This window comes from Melanotaenia boesemani, chromosome 20 (assembly GCF_017639745.1).
Source record: "Melanotaenia boesemani isolate fMelBoe1 chromosome 20, fMelBoe1.pri, whole genome shotgun sequence".
In the NCBI taxonomy this organism is placed as follows: Eukaryota; Metazoa; Chordata; class Actinopteri; order Atheriniformes; family Melanotaeniidae; genus Melanotaenia; species Melanotaenia boesemani.
This window is the reverse complement of record NC_055701.1, coordinates 11,639,095-11,649,534: the sequence shown is the minus strand read 5'-3', so window position 1 is coordinate 11,649,534 and position 10,440 is coordinate 11,639,095. Positions and strand designations below refer to the sequence as shown.

At 38.0% G+C, this 10,440-nt stretch overlaps 1 protein-coding gene across 1 annotated transcript; it reads left to right on the top strand.

Moving 5' to 3' along the window:
- The first annotated feature begins 4,153 nt into the window (after positions 1–4,153).
- Positions 4,154–9,051, top strand: exd1 (exonuclease 3'-5' domain containing 1). Its single transcript, XM_041971150.1, has 12 exons — positions 4,154–4,420; positions 4,509–4,574; positions 4,674–4,707; positions 4,787–4,863; positions 4,937–5,010; positions 5,798–5,884; positions 6,017–6,121; positions 6,214–6,294; positions 6,423–6,566; positions 6,750–6,941; positions 7,588–8,212; positions 8,441–9,051. The coding sequence occupies exons 1-11, from the start codon at positions 4,291–4,293 to the stop codon at positions 8,191–8,193; spliced, it is 1,596 nt and encodes a 531-aa protein (XP_041827084.1). The 5' UTR covers positions 4,154–4,290; the 3' UTR covers positions 8,194–8,212; positions 8,441–9,051.
- The last annotated feature ends 1,389 nt before the right edge of the window (positions 9,052–10,440 follow it).

Here is a 10,440-nt window from a genome sequence, read left to right as displayed (position 1 = left end):
ATCCCATTTTACTCTCCTATCTTGTCAAATATAAATTTGTCAGTTTTGAAAGTCTGGGTGCTCATCTGAGTCATATACAGTTATAATATACTTATTTTTCAGCCATCACTGCTCAGTTGTTTGCCTTCACTGTCTGATGACTGCTTTCACTGGATTTGTTAGGAAATCATGAGATTTGGGTCACTAATTTTTACACCTTGATGCCAAACAGCAGAATATATGGGACACTACAGTAACACTGACCTAATTTTGGATCTGTTAAATTTGGTGTGTCTTACATTACATGTCTAACACTGAGTGTGTATGCTGGAATGGCTGGAAAAAACACAAAGGAATAAATATAGGCTAAATTAGGGCAATTGTATGTAGAGTTACTTCTTCAAGCACAACTGCACCACTGGTTGCAACCATGCAGTTGTGCTGCCTCCTAACCTTTAGTGTCTGAGCCCTGTGCACCACATCTGATACATGTGTTTGTGAGACTTCTGCACCACTTACATAATTTTAAGGATGTTTCTGAAAATTCTGTTGTATTCAATTTGACACGTCTTCTGCTTTCTGAGTGGTTTTATTGTTAAAAACTGTCCTTAAACTGTCATTTTCAATGGTTCAGTGGTTGCTTTAATGGTCATGCAAATGGTTATCCACATAAAAATGTTTGGATTATGTTTGAAAGACCAATAAAAATTTAAAATAAAAAAAATATAATTTTCTTACTTTTCCATATATCAAATTGTACAAAGTCAATTTAAGTTAAGTGACTGGAAGCAACTAACTTAAAAAATGATTGTCTTACAATGGAGTCAAATGCAGACAAACATTCAGTGATTTATAGTATCAACACCTCTCAAATCCCCACCTGCATGTTTGGTTCGTGATTAATAAAGAGCATGATTGTGCATGCTTGAGTGGTTTCTGAGAAAAAAATGAACTTTCAACTAAAGGGCATCTTTGAGGTTTTTTGAAACTTTTAACAGTGTGAAAGACATTAAAAACAAGTAGAAAGACTGTGTTTTTACTGTTACACCTGGGTTGCTGGAGTCCTTTCTCAACTTTTTACTGTAAGGCTACCCCCCCTCTTCCCCTCAAACTCTTTGTTCTTGATCCTGTCTTGCTCTGATCGAAACTGATGCAAACAGCCAAGAGTTCAGCAGACAGTTCTCACCCCAAAAGAAAAAAAAATCTCCACCACTAAACTTTTGTTTTCTTATGTAGACTGAGTAGAGAACTTCATTGTTTTACATCAATGGGGGTATTTGAAAAGACTTAAGTTCTTCTGATAATTGGTATCTGTGCAAACTGTGTCCACCCACCTTTGGAATAAAAATTCCACCCATTCCTCTGAGCCATCTCAGCGAAAAAAGTCAGGAAAATTTGTTTGATGTGATTCTTCCTTTGGTTTACTGAACCACTGTATTTGTTCAGCCTGCAGAGCAGGAAAGGGTGGCCTTTCCTTTAAAGATAAAAGCGGTGGCTTTGCTGCAGCACATACTGCAATTATTGTGCAGTAGGTGGTCCACAGACGACACTTCCTGAAGCTTTCTAGCTGCATTAGGAGACCTACTGTGTTATCATATAGGCATTATGGCAATGAATGATAAAAAACAAAACAAAAAAAAAAGAATAAACAAAAAACAAGACATTATGCTTCATGGGCCATAGACTTTAGGATGTTGAACATAATTATTGGCTGATTTAAAGAGAGAACGTAAATAATTTATACATGAGGTAGTTACTGAATTAAAATGTGTTTATATGTGTAATTTACATGTATTTAGAGTCTTATAAGTTTAAGGCTGTTAAAAACCTTCATTTTTTGTAATGTCAGTATGCTGGGGTTGACAAATGTTTTTGAAATGTAGTTAATCACAGCTTTTTTTTTTTTTACCATGAAGGATTCAATTCATACCTGTTGTGCTGATAAACTATCTGTGGAACTGAGCATGTGCAATTAAGGAGGACTAAAGAAGGACACGAGACAAAGGATACTGTACAAATACTCAGCTGATAATAAACCAACAATAACAAATGTAAAGTAAAGTAAAAAGAAAACTGTTGTATCTGTAGTGTCTCTAACCAACATCATAGGGTTTCATGCCCCTCTATGGACTGCACTGTAGAACAACAGGGTGCAGTAACGTGTGCTTTCACACATACTGCGCAAACTATGTGCAATTGTAATAAAAATTAACTGTCTTTTGATGTTGAGATGAAAATGAACCATATTTTTCTAATTAAATTGAAAGAGTCAGAGACTTTGGACCAGTATCAGTTTGTCAGTACCTAAGCTGAGGTCACCCTCTGGTGGATATATTGAGGTATCAGCTTGTTGGCCTTCTGCAGGTGTGCAAGATACAGTAACCTCTGTAAGTAAATAAATAAATAAGAGAGATAATTTCTAAACATTGCATTGAGGAGAGAAGACAATATTCATTCTGTCTGTTCCTGTTTTGTATAAAACAGGATTTGCAGGGGAAATATGCTGTAACACCAAAATCCTGTGTGTAAACTTTCTGCTATTGTTCATAATTATTCATTCATTCATTCATGCCTTAAAACAAACATATAAACTTTCAGCTCATTTCGGTTCCTAACTGGTGACTGCCTTGTTACCTGCCATTCTCTTTTATTCCACTGGGGGGCACTAAAGACAAAATGTTTCACATTTATTGATGCTTCAAGCTACACTCAAAACATAAAAGCTAGTTAATAGTTTAGCTTTTTGTTAAGATGTTTTTTTTTTCAAAATTTGTTAGTGCTGAAGAGTATAGTAAATAAATACTGTTAACAAAAATCAGATATGCTTGCAGAAGTTAGATATATCTTTATAATATATATATATATATATCTTTTACCATTCATAACGAATTGTCTGTTTGCAAGTGAGAAAAAAAGATGAGCATACATGTTGTGCTATACCGCTCATTTTCTTTCAAATCCGATACCAATTACAATACAAGCCAGTATCAGCAATACTGATCCGATACTGATACTTAGTACAGAAACTTAATACCCGTCATTTATCAAATTGTCATCTAAGCATTAGCAGCCACATATTCAGTACTCAGAACTTACATTTGCCCTAAGCCCACAACAATTATAATAACCCATAAATCATTATACACTGCCATTTGAAATAATGATAAATACAAACAGAAATGTATATTTTCACACAAACACATATCTATATTCACTCTTGGAGCATCTCATTACCCTGCTGGCAAACCCTGCCACAGAGCAGGAGCGCACGTGCCAGGGTGGAGCATCGCTCCAGGTTGCTGGAGGGCAGGTGGATGTGTCTTGGACCAGCTGGGGATGCTGCTTTACTCTCCGGAGAAAGTCTGCGACATAATGCTGCCTTAGTTAATGGAAAGATTGATCTGTTTTAGCATGCCATTTATTTCCAATTGGCAAAGCAAAGATACAAACAAACAGATACAAACGTTTCATAAATCACAAGTAAATCCAATCATAAGATCATTCCTGTGATCACATATGCGCTCATTCCTACGTTTGTTTGAAAAAATGACGGCCAGTGTGTTTGGAAAATCGCCTTCAAATCAGCCTAAGCTGAGGAAAAAGAAGTTGCAAATGTTTGTCAACACCTATATATTGAAATATTTAATTAACCATTAGTCTACAGCAATGAAAGGGATTGATGTTTTTGTCTTTCTATCCTTTTAAATGTTTCTCATCCGTATTTTTTATTTTTTAAAAACCCTGGCTGTTTTACAGAATGTTGAATAACACCCAGCCTCTGCAGCATCCTTACAAACTAAATCTGAGTCTGATGTGATGTGAGCTGATCTCAGGGACACACTCCAAGCTGAATTTGTCTATTTATTGCATTAATACTGTACATAACAAAACAGAATCTAATGGTCTTCAGATTGAGAGGAACACCTGTTCAACACAAAACTAAACCTAGCAGACTGATGAAAATCACTTCACCGAAATTTAGCTTCAGCAGTACACAGCTCCACATTTTCATCTTCTGAATTGTGGATAACTGCCTGCAGCATCAAACTCCAACTCACTCCATCAAAATAGTAAAATATCGATATTCTAACATGAAAATCAATTCTAAAACATAAAAAGCTGGTATCGGTACTATCGATATGTTGGTATCAACCCGCAAATCACTACAATTAACACATGCAAGAAGGATCTTTGAACGCAGCATAGCTAACATCCGAAATGTAGCCTAGCTTGTCTTTGTGACTGACGGAAAAATATTAATAGCATAGTCTGATTTTCTTAGCCTTTAAAAAGTGCATTTTTACTTACATAATGGTTGTAGACGACGTTTTGTTTATGTCTATCCTGAAAGGGCAACGTATCAAACTAACTCTGAAGACTTCGTCGTACTCCGGGGTCGTCCAACGTGTTAATCCAAACAAAACGTTGATTTTGGCGGATGGTTAGCAGTTTAAACCTAGACTACAGCCATTCAGTCTCTGTACAATGAATAATAGTAAAATAACGTTTATCTTTAACATTTATTTTAGTTACTAGCAGCGATGGATGCAAACTTCCTGGAACCAAATTGTTTTTTGGCCACGAGATACTCAATGGTGGGTCCACTTTTGAAAAGCGGCTTATTAAAACCTAGTTTTAATTGTGTTGCTAGCATTGGTTTCTTACATTAATGGTTTGTAAAATTAAACCAACAGTTGAATTCCACAATGAAGAAAGTGGTGTCCGTGGGTAGGTAGTAAATTGAGGACGTTTACATGACCATGGCTATAGCTTGGAATTGAATAGTAAAATATAATGTGTTGCATAGAAATATTCATTCCGATGGGCTTGAGGAGCAGCCGAATGTAGAAAAGTTTCAACCCTGCAGAACAACAATGACATTAGGTGAGTTTTTTTATATATATATATAAGCTTATCTATATGATAAGCTTAATTTTGTTATGGCCCTTTCTTGCAGATAGTGAAAAAGATGAAGAGGAGTTAATCAATTTTGCAGTCATTGATGAGTTCCACGAGAAGTTTGGACCTGCTGTAAGTTGATTTAATATATTGTATGTGTCATGTTGCAGAAATCACTTGAATACCATGTAATGTGCACAAATTGCTTACTTTATTAGATACACCAGATAGTTTGGTTTGACCCCGTTTAACTTCATAACTGCCTGTGTTAGAAACATTCTTCTGAGATTCCTCTTTTGGTCAATATTGACTTGACGGCATCATTTACTGCAGTCAGTAGCAGTCATGCTTGGTAAGGATAATGGATGTGCATCTGAATGCCACGACCAAAATTGGGACTCATAAGAAAATGCAACATTTTTCCAATCTACTGTTGTCCAATTTTGGTGAGTCTGTGTGAAACGTAGCATCACTTTCCTGTTCTTGGCTGACAGGAGTGACACCCAGTCTGGTCTAATGCTGCTGGATGACTTGACATGTTGTGTGTTCAGAGAAGATATTTTGCATACCTTGGTTTAATACTGAGTTACTGTTAAGTTTCTATCATATAGAACCAGTCGCCCATTCTCCTCTGACATCTGACATCACCAAGACATTTTGAAATTGTTGTGTGTAAAAATCCTATTAGAAATACTTAGACCAGCTCTTCTGGCCATTTCACTTTCAAAGTCACTTAAATCTTCTTTCTTCTCAATTCTGATGCTTGGTTTGAACTTTCTCAAACTGTCTTAACCATGTCTACATGTCTTTTATGTAATTTGCTATTTGTGTTAGTAAGCAAATGAACAGATGCACCTCATAAAGTGTTGAGTGATTTGCTTAGTATGCAGAGTATAATATGAAGACTTATGTACTTTAGGTGATGCACATCAAAAAGCAGCATGTTATTGGTGTGGGAGCTGAAGGAGTTGAGACATTTAAGAATGGAAGACTGTGTTGGCTGCAGGTCAGAAGTTCTGAACTATATTTTTTTTTATTTAATTTAAATAGCATATCCATATTCTTTTGGTTCATTCCAATTTTAATGTCTTTTTTTCATTGCAAAAGTGAAAAAGAATAATAACTTAAATTCTTTTAGATTGCTACTAAAACAAAGGTGTACTTATTTGATATTCTGCTACTTGGAGTACGGGGATTTAAGAACGGTCTCTCCATGATCCTGGAAAGTAAGAACATATTAAAGGTGAGTGGTATAAACATGTTGAAAATCAAGTTTAGTTAGTCTGATGATTTGTGGTTTGAAACCATCTTTGTTGAATTTTCCTTTTGTTACAGGTCATTCATGATTGCAGAGCCATTGCTGGATGTCTGATTTCTCAGTTCGGAGTTAAGTTGACCAACGTCTTTGACACTCAGGTAGATGTACAGGATGTATCGTGATCTCCTTTTCAAATCAACATGACTCAGTTTTAAGGCTTCTTTGGCTTATTTTCAGAACATTTGTCAAATTTATGTATCTAATGTTTATTGTGTTCATTTTTAAGGTGGCAGACGTAATGTGTTTCCACACAGAGACAGGAGGATTCCTTCCTGACAGAGTCAGCACTCTTGAAGAGGTGTTAAGTCTCCATCTGAAAGTGCCCCCATCCAGGCTCTCTTCTCTTCAGGTGAAGTCACAGCTCACTAAGGTATAGCACCCAGACTTATCCTGATGTATCCCAAAGAGATGTGGGGTTTTTAGAGTGTGGCTGCTGTTGTAAGGGAAATCCATGGTGATCGGGCAGTGTTATTCACTTCACTTGTCAGTGTTTTTAGTGTTAGCTTATCTCTGTATCTCTGTAAGCTGAATTTAGTGGTGTGTATTTTCATAGGAAGAAAGGGAGATGTGCTACAAACGGCCTTGTCCTGTACCCTTGCTGAACGTGATGGCTTTGTCAGTGATTCACCTACAGCCTCTCCGACTGGTGCTGCTAGACACTCTCATGGCTGACTACATGGCTCTGGTGGATTCCTACCTCAACAACAGGTTCTACAAACCTGATGAACTGGGACATGTCAGTATGGTGAGTAATAAAGCAAGGGGCATCACTTTTTCAGTTGATACTGACCAGTCAAGACAGACATATGGGAGATGAATTGACAAAATATTTGGCAAAAACATAAGTTTACATTAAACATTTCCAACTTATCTCTTCACCTCATGGATTAACAATTCAGACATGATAAACATTTTAAAACTAGAAGACTAGAAGAAATGATGTGCACTAACTATTAATAACTGTGTTTGTATGGCTTTCTGCTACTGGTGCATTTGGGACCTAGAAGCCTTTGAGAGTGAAAGGTTGATTATACAGTGAATGCTCCATTGTTAATTACTAGTTAAGCAAGGCTACTGAACTTCATGGTGTGCTGCACCACGGAAGTTGGTTAGTTGGTTAATATTCAAGAGATTATAGTTTCTGTGTTTATACAAAAGCATATTTAGTAAAATATTCTTCTTCATCACTGTTGTAGTTATGTGTAATTGAATCTTCAATGCATGCTAAAGTAGAAGTTTTTTATTTCTTAAAAACAAAATTTTATTCCAGAATGATGATGCATATAATCCCAAGTCTTAAAAGGGCTTTAATGGAGAATCCCTTACATTAGATTAAAAGTTGACAGTTTTTTCCATAATTGCAAATAAAACTTGCGTGCCTGCATTAACAGGAAGGAGCGTTGGAGTTGCCCAGCGAGCTCAGGCAAATAGACAAAATGCGTTATGAGCGGCAGGAATGGGCTACCAACCACTACCCTGTTACAGAAGAGGGTCTGCTGGCTCGCTTCAACCCACACCCTGAGTCATCATCCCAGGCCTCTCCTGAAGAAGAACAGAGCAAGACACAGCCTGTCACTTTTGAACCTCTGGAGCCACCGTCATCCCCAAAAATGAGCCCTCTTGTTAACCAACAAACCGCAAACCTTTCGAGCGCCACAACTGTTTTGTCTGTGGATGCCCATGCTTCTTCCAGCCTGCCAATCCAGTCTCCAGCCAAAGTGTTGCACCTTGAAAAAGAAAAATCTGCCAGTAGTTGTCTTCCTGCAGGTGTGGACCGAGGATGCGAAGGGGCACAGATGGAAATAATGGGAAGAGGAGCGCCATTTGGGAAAGACCCTTCATCTGCCTCCCTTACCCAAGACACAAAGCCTCAGCCTGGCTGCCCAGATAAAGAGCTGTCCAAGGACACGTCTGGTTTAAGCGGGGAGCATTTTTCTCCAACTCCCCAGTCCCTCTCATTTTCGCTGAGTCAGTCATTCAGGTCTTTTAGGTATTGAAGTAAACCTCTGAGCCTTACCAGAGAGCAGTGTTTCTCAATCCTGGTCCTCGGGGACCACTGCCCTGCATGTTTTAGAGGTGTCCATCTTTAACGCGCCTGATTCAAATGGATGGCTCGTTAGCAGGCTTGCAAAGAGCTTGACAAGCAGTTCAGTTAATCTGATTCAGGTGTACTGGAGTTGGAAAGAGCTAAAACATGCAGGGCAATGGTCCCTGAGGACCAGGATTGAGAAACACTACCATAGAGTGCTGTTTAAGTTGTGATTTTCTAAAGTGGCCAGTAGATGGCAGTAAATATTCTCCTTTTGTAATAGTTTGAGAGCAGTCAGTTGCATTTAATGAAAAATAGAAAAAATGTTGTTTGGGTTATGTAGTTTATGTTCATATTCACACAGTATTTGTGTTGTTAATTTAAAAAAAACTTTTATGTTCCTATAATTTTTTGCCTCTAAATCCTTCTGATTTTTCTTTTAATAGTTAATGGTGATTGTTCTCAGAACATTTATATAATTGAAAATTACTTTTTGCCCTTTTTTTTTTAGATAAAAAGTTTCAATTACAGCTTGTTAGTTTATGTTCTGATAATATGTTCCAAAGTGCTAAGAAAAAAAACTTTGGGCTGTGAAAGACAAAATAAAACCAACCAGCCACCTGTTAAACATAGCATGCTAAGCTCAGTGTGATTGATTACTTGTTCAGCTTGGTTTCTGTTTTGCAGTTAATTTTGATCGTTAGAAGCAGGGACAAGCATTGATGGATCTACTGGTAACTGAGCAAAAACATTTCTGGGTGACACTTCTTTTGATTACTGATGATTAGGAAAACAAATAGCAATAAAAAAAAAAAAAAGTACCAGACTTGGCAAGGGTTGTTTTTACTCATTGCCGACATTCAGATGTGTGCTTGATCACAGGTGGTGAGCACCTGTCATGTTGTACGAAAGCTGATCTTATCCAATTAATTTGCTTGTTGGGTTCCATGCAGATTTTTACCAAGGGGGGGCACACAGACATCTTTGAATCATCAGTGGCTGTTACTGAAATCAAGGCATGTCTGCAGGGTATTTCTGCATCCTGCAATGTAAATGGGCCCCCTCTGTATAATCACATCTTATTGCTACGTCTCTACATGCAGCGGCTTGGGTCCTTTCCAGAGCTTTCTAATTGAAAGCATAAAACAGATAATGTTGGATTTTAATTAACTGGGAGGTAGCCAGTCACAAAGCCTTGCTTCTCTCTTAGCAACCGCCTCTTCCTCAGCTTCTGTTTAAATACAAGCTGGGTGAAGCCCAGCCATATGCCTCCATTAACCCTTTGAAACACTATTGCTCCACCAAAGAACAAAATATTTAAAACACCTTTAATACTGTGGAATCTTTGAGCTGCTGCACTGATATCTTGCAAAATTAACACTGTTCTGCAACTGCAAAGCACAAGGGTTAAATTTCATTGTAAAACAACAAAATGGGAGCTTGTTTTAAATATATCTGCGTCACTTAACAGTTAAGATACTTGGGGGTGTAATTTGTTTGGTGGGGGGGTGGGGGTCTGGTCTCTGTGGGGCCATGGAGGACAGGCTCCTGTCATTGACCACCAGATTGGGGCTCTTAATTTAGAGAACCTTGCATTTCCTCTCCGTCACAATAATGCCTGATGTGCTCCACTTCCTGTTTCTCAGGCCTAAGAGGAAGGAACTGTGCGCTTGTCACACGGTAGTCACCATTTCCTCCCTCCCTTCCACCCCCAGCACTCCCTACCCCCAAACTTCAGACAGTGTTATGTCCTTCAGAGGGGAAAGATGTCTGCACCTTCAGCATCATAGCAGGATGCGTCCAAGCTATTTTTAGACTCGAGTCGGAAAGGTAGCACACAGACATAAACACAAACTTTAGGATGTCCAGCTGTGTTGACTTAGCATCTAAAGATGTAGGTTCAACAGTGTAAGACTAATTATTGTTTTGACAGAGCAGTATGGTTTTATAAGATAATATACTTTGGAAAAAAAACACAACCTTCATGTTGACAGGTTTGATAACATAAAATTATACCAAACAATCAAGATGTGTCAATTTATGTGGCATTGTTCAAACGTATAGTATCATTTGACAGGAAAACACGTGCAAGACTGCATTAGTGATCACCTGCGCTTGTGGTGCAGTCCTAACAGCACCCAAAACTGGTGTTGTGTCCCTCTCAGCCGACTGCCTTCCACCTACAAAGCAACGCGGTTCACAGAACACGCCGATG